The sequence below is a fragment of the Cygnus atratus genome, chromosome 13 (genome assembly GCF_013377495.2).
Source record: "Cygnus atratus isolate AKBS03 ecotype Queensland, Australia chromosome 13, CAtr_DNAZoo_HiC_assembly, whole genome shotgun sequence".
Taxonomy (NCBI): domain Eukaryota; kingdom Metazoa; phylum Chordata; class Aves; order Anseriformes; family Anatidae; genus Cygnus; species Cygnus atratus.
In genome coordinates this window covers 2,365,774-2,387,962 of record NC_066374.1, presented here as the reverse complement: position 1 = coordinate 2,387,962, position 22,189 = coordinate 2,365,774, and the positions used below count along the sequence as shown (strand labels likewise).

The window sequence follows — 22,189 nt, the reverse complement described above, 5'->3', positions numbered from 1 at the left end:
TTACCTCAAAGTTGTTCTACCTCAGGCAGAAAATGAAACAAGGTAACATAACGGTATAATGAAAAGAATCGTCAATTACCCAGCTTGAAGACTTTCAACTTCAACCCAGTAGCAGCAATATTTACTACTGCACCTGGCTTCCACGCATCCAGATCAATAAGAAATATACTTGGTTTATCTATTTGATCCGTGTCAAAGGCTTTCATGCAAGATGTCTATTTCAACAGATGAGTGCCGCAGCACCAAAGAGCCAAACTGTCCTCAACAATTAACAGAATACGCTTCTTCTGAGAGCCTAAACAGCAGACTCTCCATGGTACCATCAGCTGGAAGGAGTCCCACAAAGCCACCAGCCTGGTCCCCGGACTCTGAAGGGAGCAGTAACCAGCTTCGCCTCGCCTTTGCTCTCCCTAGTGTAAAGGCACACACTTAGTTTGCTTTTCATAGAAGGTGCATGGAGGTACTACACCACATGCAACGTTTGCAGCATTCGTTGCACAATTGAGCAAAGAACAACTTCAAGTGCTATGCAGTTATTAAAAACTGAAACAAAGCAACACCACTGATAATTCTGCAGATAGCGGGGGCAGCTTCCGGCATCTTTTGGTATATAAAAAAAGGAGTTTCAACATACTCAGTTGACATATACCAGCAATAAGGCGCTGTCCTTTAGGGAAGATGCAATCGACCTTCTCCCATCCTCACCTCCAGCCTTCCAGCACAGCCCCAAGACAACTGTATTTCAGGACAGGCTAGAGGCAGCTGCATCCCACCAGAGGCACACAAAAGCGCCCGACAGCACCACGGGATGCCTGACTTCTGTCTCAGACAGATCCCCTACCACATGAACCGTCTTTCCCCGGGTGCAGGGCTCGGGAGTTGGGAAGCTCTCAGGGGGCAGAGGGGCTGCTGCCGCCCAAATATTGCCCCGCGGCTCGGACGGGGCTCGCAGCTCCCACGTGGAGGCAAGCTGGGGGAAGCCGTGGCTACCGACACGGCCCCTACTCACAGTCCAGGTGCTTCTTCTTGGGGCCCATCACCTCGTGGGTCGTCGCCTTGCAGACGGCTTTCGCGACGGCCGAGCCGGTGACGCTGTGCTGCGCCGCCGCGATGCGGTCGGTGAGCGACTGCCCCGACATGGCGGGGCTCCCGCTGCCTCCCCCGGGGAAGGACGACGGCGAGGAAGGTGGCCGGGGACGAGGAGGAGGAGGAGGAGGAGGATAAGAACGAGGAGGAGAAGGAAAGCAGCCGGCCCGGGCTGCGCCGCGCCTTCCCCTTTCACATTTCCACTCCCCGACAAAATGGCGGCGGCGGCGCCGTCAGGTGACCGAGCGGCCGCCCCGCTCCGCCCCGGGAGGCGGCCGGAGCCCTGGCAGAGCCTCGCGGCTCTCCCCGCCGGCCCCCCGGGGTTGTGCGGGGGGTGAGGAGCCGGCTCGGATTCCCCGCACCACGTAGGCACGCACCGCAGCCCTAGCCCGAGGTATCCCCTGCGGCAGTGACTGCCCAGGGGCTGCGCGCGGTGCGAGGCGACCCTCCTGTGCCCGCCTGAGGAGAAGCACCGTCGAAGCGGTGGAAGAACTGATTTAATGGCACTTTTTAACCACAGGTTTTTGTGGGCTGGGTTGTCTCAGTTTGCCTTGGGTGGTGACATTGGCTCCTGCGGGATCGTGGGGGTGTACAAGTACCGTACAGTATCACCTCATGCTGTCGGAATAAGTGCTCCTCAAAAAACTTGTCCCTTGCTGGATTTATCTGCACAAGCAGATCCATAACAGGATGAAACACGGCCCATCTCGTAGAGCCGATGGCAAGTCCGGTGTCTGACACCGAGTCCCCATCCTTCGGCCATGCACCCACTCCAGGGCCGCTGAGGAGCCTGACAGGAGGTGACCCTGGGGCCTGCTCATGTGTGGTGGGCATTGACCCAATATTGAGGACATTGTTTACTTAAAGTACAGCAAAGAACTGGGCAGGACAAGAACTGGGTGAGGGGTGCAGCCAAAACTGGGGTGAGGAGTGGTAGTTCACTGTGTGGGAGCTCATTTGTTTGCTGTTTTCCTGAAAGCAAGCAAGAGCGTGCTTAGCTTTTGCCAAGCATGGCAGTGGTTTCTGTCATGCGGCCACCAGCCTGTTACAGCTGGACTGTTACCAGCAAAATACTTCAAACAATCATCAATCAAACGTTAATGACACCTCGCCAGCAGACTTAAACAGCCTAACACTGGTAGGCTCAGTTGCTCACAAGTGATTCCCTTGATCCTGCTGTCCTGGCTGTCTTCATACCAACTCATTAGTTGGCTACAAATACGACAGAGATTTACACAGCATGAGAGAAATGAGCAAGGTCTTCTCCTGAGGAGAGCTGCTCTGCACCAGGAAATCAATAGTCCTGTTCGGGATCTGGCTCACTCAAATGGGTCAGCTCAGCTTGATTTTCAAAATATTCTTTAAGAAGCCATCATCTCTTCTCATCCACATAAATGGCATCTCTTCCTGGAGTAAGAAGAGAGAGCAAAAAGCATTTCTGCAGAAAACATCTGACTTGGGATTTGCTCCTTTGCCTGTTTGGTGACCACACACGCTTTGCCTTCTGTGAAAGTATGTTTGAGTTTCCAGACCAAGATGAGGAATTTCCCTTTTGAACATTTAGCAGAGTGAGGAGAGGTGTTTTCTGCAATAGAGTCCAAGAGTATCAATAAAGTGATAGCACATTACTTCAAACTGGACATCACAGGGAAACTGAGGTAAAAATAATTCTGATTTATGATTCCAGCCAGAAAAGGACATCCATCCCCACCACGAAAAGCAAATGCTTACTTCTTATATTCTGTGCTGCTCCACACAGCCCTCCAAATGGCTGTCGTGACGTGATTGTTATCCTAGCATTATGGTTTCCAAAGACAGTATTTCCCTGAATGACAATGAGGAAGTTTTGCTGCTGCTGCGAATCATTAATTATTTTTCCATCATGCCTTGAGGCCCCAGTGAGGACTCATTCAGTACTCAACTGCACAGGAAAACTTCGGAAGAGACCGCTGCCTCAGGTGCTGCATTCTCGGTGAGTGTCTTCAGACCTGATTTTATCTGAAAAACGTGTAGCCATTTGTCCTTCAAAACATGCATACAATAAAGATCCTGTTGAAAGGCATGATGCCACCGTAGAAATATTAGCAGTCCTATGATCCAGGGTGGATAAAGTTGTGAATGAAGCATTTCTATAACCCTAAGGGCATAAATGCATTAAAACGTGGTCATTGCTAATGAAGATCATGAACATTTCCTGTGGAGAAAAAGCTTATAAACTTTTTATTCCTACTGGCAGCAGTCAGTTTCTAGCTGCCTTATTTTTGCCTTAAGACTCGTAGTTTCTGGAAAAATAATTTTGAAGCTTCAAAGCCTGAGGAAACATCAAAACAGTAAGAAAAGAGATGGAAAGATTAAATACTCATTATAAATGTCTCAGTCTCTTAGGGCTTGTCTAAACAGGGAAGCTATTTCGAAATAAGTGAGGGTGTGAGCTGAAGCACAACAACTATTCAGCACTACCTTCATCCCCAACAGGGAATTTCCTATATTGTTCTATTTCAAAAAGCCAAAATTTCACAAAAGTGCCAGAGTTCAGTGTGTCCCATTGGCTAGGCAGCTATATCTCTGTCTGCACTGGTTTTACTGGTCAGGCCCAAATATGAGTTCAAATTTCTGTCTTTACTCAGGCCGTTAAGCTCGCTCCAAATTCAGTCTACCCTGCGCACAACTTGGGTGACAGAAGATCATGCCCTTCAGCATGAACTTCTGCCCAGGCTATCACAACAAACAATCTGTGAAACCTAGAAGCCAACCGATAGGAAACACTAGTCAGTTGTTTTTTTTGGTGTTGAGGCCACCTCAGTGGATTGCTTTATAAACATGCCTTCTGCCAGTTTAATTCATTAATTAAAGTGAGTGCCTGCATGATTCCTATTCCAGATGACATTACGTGGGGATAGGTTACTCAAAAGAATTATTCCAAATCATAAAACATATTACAGGTGCAACTGCCATGGTCATAGGATCATAGGAAAATCTGGTTTGGGAAGGACCGCTGGGGATCATGTAGTTCAGCTTGACCTAAAAGCAGGTCTGGCCTCAATGGTGGATCAGGTTGCTCAGGTCCCATTCAGAACAGCACTGGAGATCTCCAAGGAAGGAGACTCCCCAGCCACTGGGGGCAACCTCTGTTATTCATATCCATTGTCAATATGGTGTTACTCACATTTTCCAGAAGGAGCAAATCTTAGGTAGGCAAGATGGCTATTGAGACACCTGATATCTTAAGGATCTGTTGGTGAATTTCAGCAACCTTCAACAAAAGGATAAAAGTCATATATGTTGTCGTTCTCGTAAGGTTCTTGGAAATAGTGTGGTCAAGAAGGCCAAGGTGTCTGTCCAGAAGGAAAATCAGAGGTATTAGCACACATTGTATATATGTCAGTGTACTTGGGGAAGAATCGTTATAAATATCTGTAAATCAGGTAAAACATTTCTCAGAAGCTGCTTCTTCTTCGATACTGAAATTATTCTGCTATGCAATACAATTTATATGTATAAGGAAATGAGGTGCTTGCTGCTTATACATTTATAAGGAAACCAGAACCATTTGCTTTTTTTCCAAGTGCATCTATTCCTAGATATATGTTAAAATACTTAATATTATACAGAAGTGCTTGATAAAGAAGAAATAATAGAAATAATTTGTAAGGACTTGGTTCAAGTTCACCCCTGCATTTCTCTGGGTTGTTGCACCCTGCCATCAAACACCTCTTATGTCCTGCGGTTCGAAGGGCCTACAGGCAAAAAGGGGATTTATGTTGGTATGAAGGGGAAGAAATCAGTGACAAGCTAATCCAGGCTGTCAGCCATGCACCTTGAGATACACATCTACGTTTTTGATGCAACGCAGAACTTTATTTTGTTAGTAACAGGTGCGTCTGGGTGAAATTCTACACCCTTCACATCAGATAAGGAAGAAGAAGTCTCAGCTACCACCCCCTAGGGTGGATGACAAGGCGCATTTATCATCCTAAATTGCAGGCATATTTACAGAGGGCTGTGCCATGGCACTATGAATGATGCACAATTAGCTATGCAAATTGTTGCATAGAAATTTAACTGGGAGGTACGTAAATAAGGAGCAATACCTTACCCACCTCTCCTCAGCTTGCTGGTGCCGAATGCATCATTAGTCCCGAGGAGACAAGGAAGTATCAATGTTTTTAGGGCGGATATTATTCCTCTTAGCAGCTCTGCAGAGTGTGTTTCTGCAGGAGCCCTTCGAGCTGGCCTGCTTGTCTCTGCACCTGTGCTTCTGGCAGGCTGCAGCCAGAAGGACAGCACGCTTTATGTGAAGTAGCTGGCAGCTCTTGTGTTTACACCAAATTGGTACCTCTATAATGCTCCTTTCCTCTCTCTCTCGCCTTACCCCCTTTAATGTGAAAGCAGTCTATGATATAATTCAGTTCAGGTTGCTCTGTTAGCCAATCTTCTTTCTTAGCCACGCTCCTTGCACCTTTAGATTCTCATATTCGTATTTGTGAGGATGAAAAACTGGAAATGATATAGTTCATTCATCTTGGAATGGTACAGGAAATGTACATTTTGGAAATGTACAGGAAACATAGTCCAGATCTGACAGCAAATAAACAGTTTGGGGGAGGTGGTGGTGGTGGAGAGAATGGGACATTTCTGGACTTCTGCCGTGACCGAATGACACAGATGGCTTTCTGGGAAAATGAATATTTCAGTAATGAGTAGTGAACGTGCTTCAGGCTGGCTGCACCTACAGCCTGGAGAACGCAAACAGTTTAGCAGTAGTTTTGTCAATAAATACCAGCTGCTCAGCAGCATGGAATCCAAGCTATGACAGAACCCACCGTACCGGTGCCTGCTGTTTTGCTACATACAGGTGAGATAAAAATGCCTACCACGTATTTTTTGTAAATAGTGTGATTCTGATCTCAAAGGTGTGACACGCTACATTTAATGAGAGTTGTTCAATCCCAATTTAAGTCTGAGAGAACTGAAGACTTGCAGTTAGCTTCTTTCCTGGAGGACAGCAAGGCATCCTAGCAGAAACGTAAGCTGTAAGTAAAGTTGCTTCTCACACAGATTCAGACGCTTAAGTCTGACACTTAAGTGTCTGAAAAATGAGTTGCTGTCACTCCTGCCCACAAGGGAAGGAAATGCAACTCTGTGAGCCTCAGAAGTAGCAGGGCCTGGTTTCCTCGTTGCTGCCATGGGGGCTCCATGCTGGTTTCCTGCCTAAGCACTCCGATAGCTGATAAGGGGAGAATTCCTGCCACAGCCAGTCTCTCTGTAGAGGCACTAGTAGGCCTTGCTGCTTGGCTGCCTGTTTTCCACAAACTTTGCAAAAGCAGAGTGTCTGTGGGACCTCTACTGCTGCTAGATTTAGTTACGATTGGCTGCTGGATTCAAAGGTCTTCAGGAGAGAAATGAGACATGAGCATTGTGTGAAAAAGTCTAAAGCCAGAATGAGAACCTTAACCTGCTAGTAGATTAATTCTTCTCTTCGCAGAGACATGAAAGAAAAAAAATATCACGCTTTTGTCCAACTTGGATTTGTGGGTGCGATATTCTGCCAGCCTTTTTTTAAAGGTCTTCATTTCCCTCCATCTGTATTGTAAAATGTGGATAAGACGTTTAGCTACATAACTGGGACTCTTTATGGCTAAATTCATCCAAATCTTGCATGACTGCAAAATACCAAGAGATCAGATCAAGAGTCTGTCATTGGAAGTTTTCATTGCCTGGCTGAAACTCAGACTCATTTTTATGTCTGAGTTGTTTTTTTTAGTGAAGGGTCAGAGAGAATTCCAGGGAGAGAAAGGCCTGAATAAGCAGCTCTTACAGAGAATAATTTAAAAGAAAAATGTAGTGTAAGAGTAATGAAACAAGGAGAAAGGTGAAGATGCAAAGGAAGATCAGTGCCAAGGAGTGCAATTCCCAGCTCACTTTCTGTGTGGAAGGACACAAGTGATGCACAAAGAGGAATCATAAAAGAGATGGATGAAAGAGAAGAGAAAAGTTTGCTGGGCAAGTAAATCATAAAAGCTCCTTTTTAAATGGAGCTTGCTTACTTTTATGTAAACCTGGAACAGATCCACTTACCTCTGTTTCACTGACATCAGTGAAGTTACTGAAACATACAGACTGGCAAACAAATGTGGCCTGAAAATGGCAAGAGAGAGATTGGTTGGAGGAAATTTGCTCTTAGGAAAAATAGGATGGGGCTGGGAGCGCCATGAGGAAAGCTCGATGAAGTGTGCTTCTTGGAAATGCAACAGAAAGCAGTTTCATCACCTCGGGTACGTGTGTTTCTCTAAAGTCCGAAAGAAAGCTGCTTCCAAAATCAGGTGCACGCTCGGAAAGCTAAAGCTTGTCTTCATTGAAAAGCTTGCCATCAAGAGACACCACCTGCGTGGCTGTGAGCAATCCCAGGGGGAGTTTGGAGCTCTTCTAAGGGGATACCTCTGCTACCCCAGCCAGCTGCAGCACCCAGAGCGGCCCTGACACCTGCGGGGAAATCCAAGCTGCTGTTGAAGTTTCAGCTTTTAAATCGCTGACTTTGTCTACAGAAAGGAGAAAAGCAAGAAGGGAAAGGAAAGAACAATCTGGAGTTATGCCCCTTTCTTTGACCTCTTGACATTGCAATTCAGTGTTTTTTAAAAGATAAAATGAATGCCACAACACAAAGTAAACACTGTAATAGAATTACTTCAACTGTTCCAGTTCGGTCTGTTACATTATGAATTTAATAATGGCTCGTCGGTTCAGAAAAGCAGGAGGAATCTCACGGAAATTCAGGATCTGAAGTTTAGGCTGAAAGATGAGTCCTGGTGTAACAGCAGGGGTCCAGGGCACAGGTTCGACTTTGGGACTCCCCCAGGATGAGCTGTTGGCTGGCCAGAAGCCTGTATGTGCGTGCGTACACATGAGCAGTTCTGATCATGACAGGTGCTGCCCACATTACCTGACACCTAATAAAATGTAATTAATTGATATCTGAGTAAGTGGCTTGCTAGCCCTCCTCCAGGCACTGCAGAAGTCTTGGGCTGACAGCTGACCAAGGAACGGCTTCACCCATTCTCTTCCCATCACCTTGGCACTCGTTTCAGGGTGCTTCTCTGCAAGAAGCTTTTTGGGGAGCTTAGCCAACAGCGTCACGTAAGCGTAGGTGCTGCAGCCGTATGTCTGGGGCTGATTTGGCCATAATTAGTGAACTTTTGGGAACCTTTCCAAGCAGGAGAGCGGGAGCCTTGCAATCCCCTCAGCCTGCAGCCAGCCCGACACTGTGGTTTGGAAAGGTCAGAGCAGAATGACTGAGGTTGTGTCTCAGAGCACGAGACAAAGGGGCAGAAATGCCATTTAAAGGCATCTGTAGATTTTTGGTGGGTTCTTGATTTGGCCGCGTATTTTGGGGGTGTGTTTGCTTTCTGGCCTTGCTTGGAGGAGCCTTGGTCAGGACAAGCACAGCCATTCTTCTGCTCTAACACCAATCATTTTAACTTAATAACTGTGGAGAACAAGGACAGCTAAACTCATCAGCTAATAAAATTACACAAATTGTTGTACTGGACCAAAGAGGATCGGAGATGTTCCCATCCCCACCGAGGAAGAGGAGAGGACCTGCTTTACAAAAGAAGGATTTCGGGCTGGGGCACTGATTGGATTGTGGGGCTGCCACCATGACAACAGAGGAAGGAACCAGCAGCGTAGCTTTCAGACACGTACAAAACCTGACAATAACAAACAATCTTGCATTAAAATCAGCTTAAAGCAGCCCTGGAAATTACAGTCCAGCGGGCATTATTTGTGTACCAAATAAATGAATGGGAGTGAAAAATAATGGCTAAATACGAGGCGTTTGGCTAAGCTTGAATTCAGAGGGACAAAGATGCAGAAGTGTATAAAGGAAAATCTTCCATCTCGTAATGTATAAAATTCCTTCAGTGTGCAGGAACACAGAAGATAAGGGCAGACCAGCACAGATCTTTTATCTTGACTGTCAAAAAAATAAAAAGGTCACGGATAAACAAGCTCAGGCACTTGTGCATGCCCTCGAGGCAGCTCCCTGTGTTACTAGGTGCTCACAAACCTTTGAAAAGCTGATCCTGAAAGGAAGAAATGGAAGTAGAAGTAAATAGGAGTGAGTTACAAGTGTTTGAAACCGAGATGCTTATTTTAATTCCCTGTCCCTGCAAGTGAAACAAGAACTAATTCAATGCCATTGAAAGGCAGTGGATTCAAAACTGTCCAGGAGATGGATTATTTTTATATAACATAAAATTAACCCTGCTGGGAGCACCTGGGGAAGACAGGGGGTGCTCGTGTTGGGGAGGGGGCCTGAGCCGGCTCTTCCTTCCATCTGTTTTATGGGAAAATGCTGGATCTAGCAAGCAGCTCTGTGGCCGCAGGACAATTAAATGAACTAGTAAATAACTTGCTAGGGGTTTGTCTCAGGACTGACAGACTGAGCTTGTGAACATCCTAACCCCAGGAACAGCCTACTGGGAGCTCACACCATATGAAGCACCAGGGAATGCACGTGGGAGAGAAACATGGACTGAGGAGTGGTGTATTCATGTCTTGTAAGGCATGGCCTCCCACTAAGGCTTTTCGCAGGGTTTCATTCATTCCGTGGCCTGCCTCTCAGTTGCAGATTGATGCTTCTCCCATCGCACCTTCTTTTTTCTGCCATTTGGGCACAGGCGTGCTGGGGGTGCTGAGCGAGCACCGTGGCACTGCAGGCCACTTTGACCTGGCCGCTAAAAGCCCCGTGACTGCTTTTCATGCACGTTTCCAAACTCTGAAACCCGTACATGTTAACAGCCCCGGCCCATACACGTCTCACTCTCAGCAAGTATGTTTTTATGTTGCCTGTCATTGCGATAAGTTAAAATTAAGGCTTTCATTAGCTGTTTATGGTGTTATTACTTTACCTCTTAGATATGGCCAGTTAGGGATGGGATTTCACATTGCAGTTGCTTTGACTCCTGTTTCCTCCTGCAGTACTAGACTTGTCTGGGTTGATGGCACGTGCAGACAACAGCAGAGACGTTTGTATGCTGAAAGCTGCTCTCTGTTTTCTCCAGCTCCATTGTGCCTGTCAAACACCACCTCTCACCCTACGCCTTGCCGTCCCTTCACCCTTGAACTTCACACCGCACTCACAACCCTGTTTTTCCACTATGGAGCAGTTCCTCTTCTGCCTATAACATTAATCAGTGGAAATGAGAACTGAATCCTGGCAACCCCCAGTAACACTCCCCTTCCGACAACATCTCGGGCAGCTTGGGCTGCTCCGCTCCAGCCCGCACGTGAACCCTGTGGCCTGCCTGCTCTTCACTGGTTTGGCGGCTTATTTCTGTCTGGGATTTTACAGGTGTCCTCACCCCTGAAAACATGGAACATCACAGCTCACGAAGGAAAAACTCTTGCTTTCTCCTCCGGGGTGGCAGCTGGGAGGGAAGCAGGGCTAAGGCGGGGCAGAAGTACCCGTTGCAGCGCCATGGGTCGGGCAGCCCCACACGGCCGCGCCACCCACCGCTGTGCCAGGGCAGGTCAAGGGACCAGCTGCAGCCCCGGATTAGCTGTGCCGGGCGCTGTGTCCTGCTCCGGGTGTTTTGCAAACAGCCCAAAGACCGCAAAAGCCCATATGCCACAGGGTGAAAACAATATCACTAACGTGGTCGTTTGTCTGCCTGTCTAGAAGTGAGAGTGGAAGAGTGGTAAAGATAACAAGAACAGGGACTACGAAGCCTCCTGCATCCCAAACTGGTGGTGTTCCCTGGATGTGGATGGGAGCCTGCACAGCTGCTGCAGCTCCAGCGGGAGTAGAGGAAAAGTCCTGGGAATTAATCCCCTACAGAAACGCACAGCAGGGAGGACAGCTTGGCAGGCAGAATGGGGACACCAGTGGCTTGGAGCAGGTGGCCACGGCACATCACAGAGCACGTCGATGCTGTATGGACCACACATGCAAGCGCAGCACCACGGCACAGCGAGATGCTGCTGTCTCCTGGGACAGGGGAGCCCGGGCACTGCAGGAGAGGAGTTTGGACCGAGGCTGACCCGTGCTCCCAGCTCACCGGGTGCACACACCTTTGTCCTGCTGGAGGTGTGAGGGAACGGCAGCAGCTGAACTGCTTGTTGTAGAGCTGCAGGGTCTGTGCCACTGCTCCCATCCTGGCACAGCAGCTGCTATGTTGGCACCCGCTGCTGGCAAACCCAAATGGACAACTGCAGTAACTCCTATAGGCAACACTGAGGAAAAATGCTGTTTTACAAAAAGAAATCCAAAGGAATTGCTTTTACTTGAGGTCTAAGGATTTGCCCGTTGCATTTTGGACCGGGCTGCAGGCACTGCTGCTGGTCACACGTCCCTCTGCCGCTTGTGAAGCGCGAGCAGACCAAGGAATCCTGCCGAATGTCATCCTCCTCCAGCACCCTCCCTGACTATATACCATCTCAGGCAACAGCACCGTGTTCACTTAGCTTAAAACCAGCATCCAGTTCTTAGCAGAGCTGTAAGATCTGTTTGGAGACTTCCATGAAAGTTACTCCAAATGATAATTAAAAATCTAAGACTTCCCCCAAAGGTTTTGGGGGCTGAAAAGGAGGCTCAGCCGCAGGCAGGCCCTGCTGCCAGCTCCCCGTGTGTCCCTTGGCACTTCCCGAGGCTGTGTGTTCACAATCCCACCAGGGCTCGCTTTTGCCCGGCACGGCCTCGCCCCAGGACCGGGAGCTTCTCTGGCTGCCTTCCTCCCCGCCTGCCCCGACCTTGGCCCTTTGTACCGGGACAGCTTGCACGAGGGGAAGCGGGCAGCGCCCCGGGAAGCGGCTGGGCCGGTGTTTGACAAACAGGTTGCTCAATGCCGGGCTGACGTTCTGACCACATCGCGCTGCCGCCCCGCTCGCTGAGGTCTCTGTGCCAGCGCCTTCCGCCCAGAGACTCCACTCGGCAGAGGTTTGAGTGGCAGAGTTACCGGGGAAATCACGTTTTTAATCCTTTTCTGGCTGTTCATGGGGGATATTGCTTTTCTGACAGCAAATCTGTATCGCAGCGGCTTGGGGGCCTGCAGGCATGGGTTGGGGTCTGCTGTCCTGCATGCCAAAGAGCCCCTGAAGGTGAGCTCTGAAGGCTGGGTCTGCGCAAGCCAGGGAGCTCAAGGTAACACAAAACGGAGCTTAAAACAAACAAACAACAAAACCCCACCACATTTTAATCACCGCTATAGAATAATGCAATTCAGGTCCTTTTCTCCATAAGGAAATTAGGAAAGATCTAGACTTTGTCCTAGCCTGTAAAACTGAATTTGGGGTTGTTCACCTACATAGCCTTTTCTGTGCAGCATCTCATTTACAGGAATCAAACTTCATGTCCACAGCTGCTCTTCTCTTTGCTCCAAACCCTCGCCCGTCTCTGCTGCTCATCTCCCCGTCCATCTTTCCTTTGTTTCCCTGTCCTTTTTGCTTTGTGTGCCAGTCAGTGGCTTGCTCTTGAGCCGTCCCTGCGGGGTCACGCAGCTCTTCGCCTGGGAACACAGAAACCTCCCTCGCCTTCCCCTCCGCATGCATGCGCTCCTTCTGCTGAGCACGCAGATGGGGAAGGATTTCCTTAGGTGGCATTTCCTGATGATTTCTGACTAACTGCAGAGGAAGTCAAGCCAAAGAAATGATGAATCTTCCATTTTTTTATTTTTAAAATAACTTAAAAACCCTGACGTCTCTTATTTTTGTGCTGGAAACAGCCTGCCCGCTATCCTGCTCATGGCCTCATCCTCACAGATAAAGCATGCACCAAAGCCAAGTACACCTTCTGCTGGAAAGCCCCTGTGCTTTTCTGGGAGCTTTATTTGCCAGCTTCAGTGGAATTGCCCAGCAGTTATTTAAAAGTAGCTCGCAGGCTGAAAGAGTGCTCCCTATGGTGCAAATGCTTCTTTAAGAAATTAAATTAGAGGCTCAGGAGCCTGGAATAAGTGGTTTTATGCAGGGTAGCAGCTCAGACCTCCTCTCTAGGGGGCTTCCTTTCTTGGTCTGGCTTGCGCTGTCGAGAAGGTCACACATCAAGCTCTGAAACCCTCAGCAGGAGCCCACCAGCAGAGCCAGGCCTCCCGAGGGAAGCCCGGCATTACAAGAGGGTGGAAGGGTGCTCCTTGCCAGGCGCTGGAGGTGCTGCTGCTGACACCCAAGGCTGTCAGCGTGTAACCAGTACAGCCAAGTCCCTGGCTGCCCAAAACAACCTGGAGAGGAGCTCTGGATGGTGCCTGGGGGAAACGCAGATCTTAAGACCCGTCAAAACACAGCAGGCAGCCCACATTAACTGGGGGCAGAAGGACAGGGCTATGGCCCAACACACCCAGAGGATTTTTGCTGCTGGCACTGGGCCTGGGCAAGTCCCTGCCCCTCCAAGCACACCTGAAAAATCCCTAAAGTACTTTGTACTTTAGGGACGAGAAGCCCGAGAGCTTCCTGAGCCTTCCATAACCTCATTCCAGTCCCATTACCTGCTGACCCCGAGTGTGATTTCGGGCTCAGCAGGCACCTTCCCAAGGCTGGGCTGCCCCTGTCCAAGCTGCTTGGGGTGCCCCTGAGCTAGGAGGTGCCCAAGGAGGAGCGGGTGTCCCACCAGGACCATGAAGCCCCTCCATCCCAGAAGGTAAATGTGCCCAAAGCCATAAATAAACGGCATCCCAAACTACCTCGGTTGTTAGCAGCTCTGCTCCCACGGACTGCCTCGCTTCATTTGTGAAATCCCAAGACGCGTGTGTTGGGAGGATCCCACCTCACCTGCTCAGCGGGGAAATTGCACTGACAGCATCCAAGCTCCTCAGCACAGGACAATTAAAGGATCAGATGAAATAGCGACCAGTCTTTGTATCCAAACCCAGAGCATTTCCTGAGCAAACTAGTGTTTGGAGGCTCCTTCTTTGGGCAGCAAAAGCACAGCCCCTTCCTCCCAGGCTGCAGCAGGAGCCACTCACCCACATCCCAGGAAGATGCAGCCACAGCTTCATCGTTGCTCGTTCCTCAAGGCACCTGCAGATGATCTCCTGACACACGGGTGTGTGACATCGGTTTGCAGATTTGTTTGAATTTACATTCAAATAGTTCATATGAACAAGTCACAGCCTAATAATGGCTGGAAAATGGAGAAAGCGTGAAATGAAAGATGTGGGAGGTTTCCCTTTGCTTATCAAAATAAATAAAGATCACAGCTATGTTTTATATTAATTTATTAGAAAAAAAAGATACACAGTTTAATGTGCAAATATATACAACCAACATTACAATGAAACGTCGGGAAGGGAGAGCCCCTCCGCTCTATCAATGACTTACTCCTTCGTAACAGAGATGACTGTTTAATGCTTCCCCACAGATTTACAAATACAAAAAAAAAAAGTATAATGCTTCATTTGCACAACACAAAAAGTTTATTCTTATTTGAACAAAAAATATTCTGGCTTCGAAATGGCAAAGTCTGCTATTTTGGTGGCTTTTTTTTTTTTCAAACCTGAGCAATTCTCGCGGAACAGGGGAACAAAGGAAAGGCATTGCCCTGTGCTTCATTCTCATCACAGCATCTGATGGTCTTTGAATTCCTCAACCACTGAATCACTGAAAGTCAACGCAACTCCAAAATGTACATCTATGATGTAATCAGCGGCACGGAAGAGAGCGGGCACTACCCTTGGCAAAAGCGAGCAGGTGGAAACCACCTGGCTCGAGTTAAATGGCTGTTGGCATTTCTCAGGTAAAGTGTTCCTATCTGACGGTAAGGTATTTAATGCTGTCTCCTGTAATAAAGGAGTTATAAATGGAAAATACGGTTTAGTCCAAAAAGCAAGAGTCCTGGATCCTGCTATGCTCTGCGTGACCACTGAAGGACTGCAGAATGCGGCTGTGTTAAACTCAAACTGAGCGAAGACCTCGGGACCGAGCGCAACTCCCAGCAAGCACTTAAATCCCGCTCTCCTCGGGAAAGAAGTTCCGAGCAGTTTAATCTCTTTCTATTCGGTAGGATTTATCTCCAGCAGGTGTTCTTGCACCTGCTGGCCACAAACGATTTGGCAGCAGAGCTCCGTACCGGCCCCAACCTCCTCCCACCTGTGCCATGCCGGGCCAGCACCCCACGGTGCCGGCGATGCAGGAACCAGCTGGACCCCACAACCTCCTTGCGGGGCTCGCACAGCAACCACAGCACCAGCACCGTCCACCTGTCCTCCGCCTCATCACGCAGTCCAGCTGCACCTGCAAACCCCGCACGGCGACGCTGCTAATTAAACAAAACCCACTCCGCTTGTTTAATGCTTCTCCGCTTTGAGCAAGAACCCCCAGCGGTGCTGGAGAAGGCACTACAGGTCCCGAGCAGGGCAAAGCCAGCTCCCCAGGAGACAGGAGCTTCAGAAGGGGCTGCTGGCCATGCCGCGCTCATAAAGGCGCAGAGCCTCCCTCTGCATCAACTCCCCTGATATTTTTTACAAAATACGTACAGATAACAAAACAATAGCCCTGCAGCAAACAGGAGGCTACCAGAGGCGTGCCTGGCATCCTGCCTGAACTACGTTTTCAGACACGGCGCTGTCAAAAGCTCATTCAGCTTTCAGGTGCTTTCACAGTTTTTCTTTCCTCTTTGGCCAGCGAGCAGAATTTACTGAGCACTGCAACATCTCTCCTCCTGCCAGCAGGCTGCAGGGATGCTGACAGCAGCATGTGGGTGCGTCACTGGTGGACCATGGCGAGGTGGTGGCTCCATTTCAGACTGAAATCCCTAATGATGGGGGTGACCTCTGCAGTCAGCCTTTGCCATCCTCACACCACCCTCCTTTTCTATACCCTCTTCGGAGTATTGCACAATTTGACTATGTGGAGGGGACAAAAAGCATTTGGGGAGGACTGCTCTGCTTTTAAACTTCTGCATTTTAATTGCTCCTGTTTTGTGCATTGTACTTGCACAGGAATACATGTCACAGACCCTGGAGCAGGACCTTAAATGAGAAATCTGAACAAAACCCCATACTTAGCTTTTAGTTTAGAAGCGAAAGTTAGAAACCAGTAAGCTGTGTTTGATGGAGATAAGATAGCTCCAGGGGCAGGAAGGAGACATGCGGAAGTTTAAGGGGGAGACTGAGCTAAGGACAGCCACCTCCAAGCTGAATATTTATATATTTTTAGGAAAATAAAACCAAAAGAGCTTGCTCTTTCCTAAACTTCTGAATGACCCAGTAGCCATGTTTGTCCAAGTTTAAATAGTTTTACAACAAACTAGAATAACAAGTGTGACAGTTGTTCTCGATAGCTTGGTATTTTTCCACTTCAGAAGGTTTTCTGACAGCATGAAAAGAAACACTCCGGTAAAACACGAGCTGATTTGCACGCTGCTGCAGCCTGAATTTGAGGCTGGCATGCCCTCCCTCTGCAGTTGAGGCTCTGCAGCAGCTTAGTATCATTGTGCTTGCCCTTTGCGGATGCTTTCTGTGCTTTGCAAGGCTCCTGAGCGTGATGGTCCCCTGATGCAATACACATCTCGTCCAGACATGTAACTCCATACTGCAGCATACGCTGAAAGCTTTCAGTGACATTTGTTATTTGTACGCCTTGCAGCGGCAGTTCTTCTGAGCAGAGGCAGACGTGTTTCTAACTGCAGCCCTCTCTGGCACAGCCCTGCAGAGGTGCGGATCCCCACAGCCCCACCCTGAGCCCACTTCCCCTCTCCCACGGCTACGCCCGCAGCACTCGCCTACATCAGTTTTAGGACCAAAAAAAAAGGGGTTCAATAACTAAACTTCACACCAGATTTACACTGAAAAGCTTGGATTATTTTCAAAGCTTTTCCGAGCATCAGCTTTCATTGCAGCGCAAACCCCCTGTTTCAACCAGCTTGTTTTCTAACCCAGGACAATTTCTGGGAGGGGGCCAAGTGCCCAGTTTGCCCCAGAGTCAGCCAAGCTGCTGGCAAACCTCGTTCTTACAGGGTGCTCACCACGGAGCTCCCAGCCTGCATCTGCTCTAAAGAAATGGCGAGGCCCGCGAGCACTTCAGCTCTCTTGAGGTAGGAGGAAAACGGCGTTTCTGCCCTCGTGGCTGCCCCTGCCAGCAGGACATGCGACTTGGCCCCGTCTCCCACCCTGCGAGAGCTCAGGGGCTGGAGGCAGAAGGGAGAAGAGCAAGGAGGGACCTTCAGTGCCAGCGACGTCTGCAGTGACACGTTCCTACAGCCTCTGCTCGGTCTGTAAGCGTTTCGGGGAGGTCAGATGATCGTGGTAGAACAGGCACACGAGGGAGGCCAGTGATTTGGCCCTGTCAAAAAGGAAATCTTCCATAAGGGCCCTGGCTGGCTGTTCTCGCTGGCTGGATCACACCTCGACGGCCAGTGGGACTTACCTGCAGGAGCAGAGCCTGCCAGGTCCGATCCAGTGTGGGCCACGCTGCCAGTGCTCGAGTGGCTGTGCGCCACCTTAAAAGACAGATCGCAGCCAAGCTTTTCAAAGTTAAATATGTCATAAACTATACACATATGTGATCCTGAGATAGCGCCCCTAACAAGTCCCAAGGTAGATAAGCTTCCTGAACGCAGAGGTCCTCACGCCGCATGAGCGCATTGTTGTTTGCTTTTGGCAGGCTTGCTAGCCTCTCACAGACCACGCTGCGCTTCCTAATTCTCCTTTTTTTTGGGGTGGGTCTGATGAAACAATCAGTTTGATGACTGCTACCAGCAATTCCAATTGCATTTCTTCTGCAGCTCGGATGAAAGCATTCTTGATCCTTTGCCAGGTCTCCCAAGACTTGCAGAAACAGGCTCACAGCTTCCCTTTCTATTTTTTGGCCAGCCAAGAGCTGTGTGTCAGCAGCCTCCTGCTAGAGGAGCAGCTGTGCTGTGCTGAAGACACTCCTCGAGATAGGAAGAAAACATCAGTAGTAATCAGACAGAGAGGCGACAAGCACGAGCCACAACGGAGAGCAGAAGCTTCGCACGATGACCGTCAGTCGGAGGGTCAGCGACCGCGCGTCCCGGTCCCGTCAGTCCATACTCCTGTTTTGAGCTTCTGACAGCAGCAGCTCGGAGTCAGGCTTTTTAATCCCAGGGTAAAAAAGCTATTTCCCCAAGCTCTCTTTGCTTGAGCGCTATATAAAAAGTTCTTTTTATTGTTTCAGTATTTTAGCCCTTAGTTGATTAGTCACCGCTACCTGCCGGGTGCCTGCTGCCAGAAGCAGCCCGAGCACCCGCAGTGTCCATAGGAACATCAAAAAATAGCTTTAGCAACTAGGAATTACGCAAGAGGGGGAAGGCAGGACTACCTAGATTAATGTGACGTGTAGTGGATTTGTTAAGGTTAGGTGTATGACTCGTCCCAGAACCATGACAGAAAATGGTACCATGTAGCTTACCAGTAAGGGCAGTAAAAAGGGTAATGCATTCCTTCAATCACCAGCGAACCACTCACTCATTCAACATACTATTTCCAGCCAAAATCAAAGGTTTCTGGTAAAAATGCCACTCCTCGGGAGATCGTAAGCATCTTACAGCTCCGCCTTTGAGCTCTGTGATAGCTGCTTCATTAACGTTGTGGTTCCAGTGCAAAAAAAAAAATCTCCTCCAGATCCCAACCTTCTTCCTTTAAACTTTTGATTGCCTCTCATCTGTCCATTCCTGCTTAGTGTTCTGTAAAGCTTGCGTCTTCTGTTCATCCACTTGCACGTAGTCCACTCTCTGCTCCTCAGAAAGAAACGGTTTCTGTGAGAGACAGAAAACAACCTATTTATTTAGGCTGTGAAAAGGGATGTGAGTGAAACCTGGCTTGATTTTCTGTTACCCCTTATTCCCTGCTTGCCTTGCTTCACCTCGAAGCTCACAGTGACATCAGCTGACAGAAGCGCCGCTTTACAGCCTGCCAGAGCTGCAGTCACCCACCTGGCACCCCAGCGCTCAGCCCAGCTTGCTTTGCTGAGCGGGGAAACCGCTGCCCTGGCTCTTCCCCTGCAGATCATCACTGCCTTGTCATGCAGGCCATCCTGCTGGGGATAACCTGCCTGCGTTTAACCAGAGGAACGGTTTGCTTTTAAGGAAGCTTTGGTGTCCCAAGTCTTTTGCCTTCAGGAGTATTAACTGATGGATAAAAAGCTATGCAGGACACCAAACTTCCCCAACAGACAACAGTCTTGGCTTTGCTGCGGTACCTGCTCACCACCTGGGCAGGCTGGAAGCTCTTTGGAACAGGGTTTGCAGTTTCTCAGCATTGCTAAAGAAATTAAAATGCTTTTGGAGACGCAAGAACAAAAGTGCACATTTTGCCATGTTACAAGAGATGGTACGGTTTTACCTGATGAATTTATCGTGGGCTGTAAACTTGTTACTGCAGAGAGACTGGGGGGAAAACCAGTAGGAAAGGGAGACTATGAAAATGGAAGAGCATGCCGAGATCCTGCAAGCACCAACAAGCTCGCCTACATGCCCCTCTGCCGCATGTCCCAGTGGAGCCTCCTGCCCTCTGCTGAGCTCAAATTAACGGCAGCCCTACAAGGCAAGCTAAGGACACCTTGCCATCACCCTAATTCTGCTTTTATGGGGTTAATCTTGCCACTGGAAACAGGACTGGTACCTAACAGAGCATGGTTCTGGGTCCTTTCCTCCCAGCAGACACAAAGAGAGGAGGTTTGGGTTTTTTTTCACAGGGGACTCATACCTTCTGTACAGGGGATGGGGAAGCAGAATTAAAATCCAATGCTAAGTAATCAAGGTTAGATTTCCTTGTCCATGGAAAAGCACCACTGTATGGAGATGTTGCCTGTCTGTGTTCCTGTCAGGAAAGAAGAGAAACTTTTAATGCTCTTAGAACACGATCCCAGGAGGAAGCAGAACGGCACCGGGAGCAGGAGGCTCTCCCGGCAGCGCGCGAGTGAGGCCGGCCAGCACCCACGGGACAGCCTTTGGTGACGACCCGCGGGGTAACGCTGACTAGCTGGAGGGTACCACAAGGAAATGGAGAGTGCCTTTTTCTCCCGGTCATTATGGCAAAACCAGCAAACCGTGCTGAATCTCATTCTGATTTAGCCAATATCCTCAGGCAGGAGCCCAGCTTCTCGCCCCGAACCCTGAAAGGCTCAGGTTCACAGGGGTGCCAGCTGAGCCATCGTGGTGGTATCTGTCTACATCTAGTGCCAGGGAAATCAAAGTGACCACAAGCATGTGGAAGGTTTTCATCGACCGGAAAATCGAACGGGGAGTAGTTACAACTGGAACTGCCCTACCAAGCAGATTTTGGTCTGGGAACGGTGTGGGTTGAAATTTGGGACGATTGTTTAAGGAGGCTGTGGGCAGTTTCGCAATGCATTTGTATGGCCACTGCTGCGGGGCTTCGGCTCTGGAGCCAGATCGGCAGACGTGGATCTCAAATCTCTTGATCTGAGCCAATTTCCACCTAAAACTCAAAGGAAACCGAGGTTCTGGTCTTTTGCAAGATATGGCTAGAGAGTGAATGAAGAAAAGGAAGCCACAAAGCCAGATGTTCTTCTCTCGTGGGATGGGAAGTGGGGTTAGTGCCACCAGCCAAAGCAGAAGCAATAGGAGACTGCAATGGGCATTCTGTTTCTGCACAATATTTGGTGTGTTTCTTTAGGAAGTGCGCTAACGGCTTTCTGTCATTTCCTAGGAGATTTCTGCAGGGCACACTTCTGAAAGGTGAAAAGATTTCAGTTGCCTTCGCCTTAATGAGTTCTCATGTAAATATGGCTGATCCCTGTGCTCTCTTGGAACTGCTCAGCAACATTCGTGGGCGAACAGCTGAGTTCTGCGGAGCAGAAGAAGGGCTCCCCTTATCTCCCTGTAAATTGGTCCCACTGTCTTGGGTTTAAAACCATTTCATCATTTTTTGTTCAAACAGAAGGCAAAGGACAAATCTCCTCAACATTTTTTCTTAGAAAACAAACTTCTGCATTCTCCATCAATGTGACAGAGCAGAATAAAGCAAAGGATGGCTGTGTGAAAATGAAGATTACCATATGAATGTAACTTTCTTCCTCTTCTCCGGAAACTGAATTGGCAAATATTCTTGCTGAATTAATACCGTCTCTTTCTGGTGAGATAAAGCTCATTCGATTGCTATGAAGAAAAACACAGGAGAGGTTAAGGAAGCATCTTACAGATGCTCTGAATTGAAGCCAAAGCCTGACACAGTCCATATGGGGAATAAACTCACACTAACGCTGCAGCCTTTATGGAGAGGATGTCCAAAAACATTCCTCAGTTCCAGAAAGTGTTACGTTCCTCCAAGTGTCTTTTTATTTTGGGGGAGGATTTATGAAAGTTTGCCATCTCTGGTGTGACAGAAAGCATAAAACGTTGGAGCCGTTCTCCAGCAAGGGGCACAGACAGCACTCAGTAGGGTAACAAGTGCCGCTGGGGCAGCTAGCTGCGTGGGCACTCCCTTTTTGGAGGCTGACACGAATTAAACAGCTACTGGAGGGGCACACGGAGGAGCTGGCTGGCTCCAAACCCTGTGTAAACACACGCTGTCTGTGCCGTGAAGATGGCTGCAGCTCGGCCCTCGTTCGAGGAAATCTTTTCCACTCTCAGAGCTGTCAGAGGTGTATCACGAGTGAATGATTGCAGGCTGGCACAGGGGGGTTAGTTAATAGGAAACTGGGTGGCTACTTGGTGCAGCATGAACGGCGTAAGTCCTTCTGCTTTATTAGTTCCGGGCAGCCTGCTTTTTTAGTTTTGTTAATGTGAAACATGCAAACTCCCCCCGAGCTCATTATCCTTCAGGACTCTGCACTGTGTCAGCACTAATTAACCGCGGCGCTCTGGCAGGGCTGCTGGGGAGGCGGGCTGCTGGGCTGCCCTCACAGGCAGCCCGTGGGGTTAACTGGTTCGCGAAGGATGGGCTGGGAGAGGGCTCTGCAGCCACTGAGCTTTCCCCCGAGCATCTCGCTGTGTCCTCCCCTCCTCTCGAGCTCCCTCAAGTTGCATCTCTGTGCAGCTGGAGCCCGACAGCACCACCTGTTCGCACTGCCTGTGTGAACAAAAGTGTTTGTTTTTCCCCACAGCTCGCTTCCAGGGACACAAGGTCACACCAGCAGATCAAACCTCAGTTTCCACGTGGCAGCGTAGAAGCCTGCACCCAGGCTACAAGTC

The 22,189-nt window shown here is 49.0% G+C and overlaps 2 protein-coding genes across 34 annotated transcripts in view; both read right to left on the bottom strand.

Moving 5' to 3' along the window:
- The window catches only part of VBP1 (VHL binding protein 1), a 39,637-nt gene extending 38,274 nt beyond the window's left edge, over positions 1–1,363 (bottom strand). For 8 of the 28 annotated variants that reach the window (XM_035541524.2, XM_035541533.2, XM_035541523.2 and 5 more), the window contains exon 1: positions 1,010–1,327. In XM_035541524.2, the coding sequence (XP_035397417.1) occupies positions 1,010–1,139 (130 nt within the window). In that variant the 5' untranslated portion in view covers positions 1,140–1,327. Of the gene's footprint in view, positions 1–1,009 lie in introns of all 28 variants that reach the window. The other 20 variants (XM_035541520.2, XM_035541527.2, XM_035541519.2 and 17 more) reach the window with 9 other exon arrangements.
- Positions 1,364–14,275: 12,912 nt separating this feature from the next.
- GAB3 (GRB2 associated binding protein 3) overlaps positions 14,276–22,189 on the bottom strand; it is a 57,682-nt gene continuing 49,768 nt past the window's right edge. For 2 of the 6 annotated variants that reach the window (XR_004777844.2, XR_004777845.2), the window contains exons 8-11: positions 21,052–21,154; positions 19,740–19,853; positions 17,440–18,790; positions 14,283–17,355 (exon numbers count right to left, since the gene is read on the bottom strand). Coding sequence is in view for 4 of the 6 variants with exons in the window: in XM_035541545.1 (XP_035397438.1) it covers positions 18,674–18,790; positions 19,740–19,853; positions 21,052–21,154 (334 nt within the window). In the remaining 2 variants the exon portion in view is untranslated. Of the gene's footprint in view, positions 18,791–19,739; positions 19,854–21,051; positions 21,155–22,189 lie in introns of all 6 variants that reach the window. The other 4 variants (XM_035541545.1, XM_035541544.1, XM_050713381.1 and 1 more) reach the window with 2 other exon arrangements.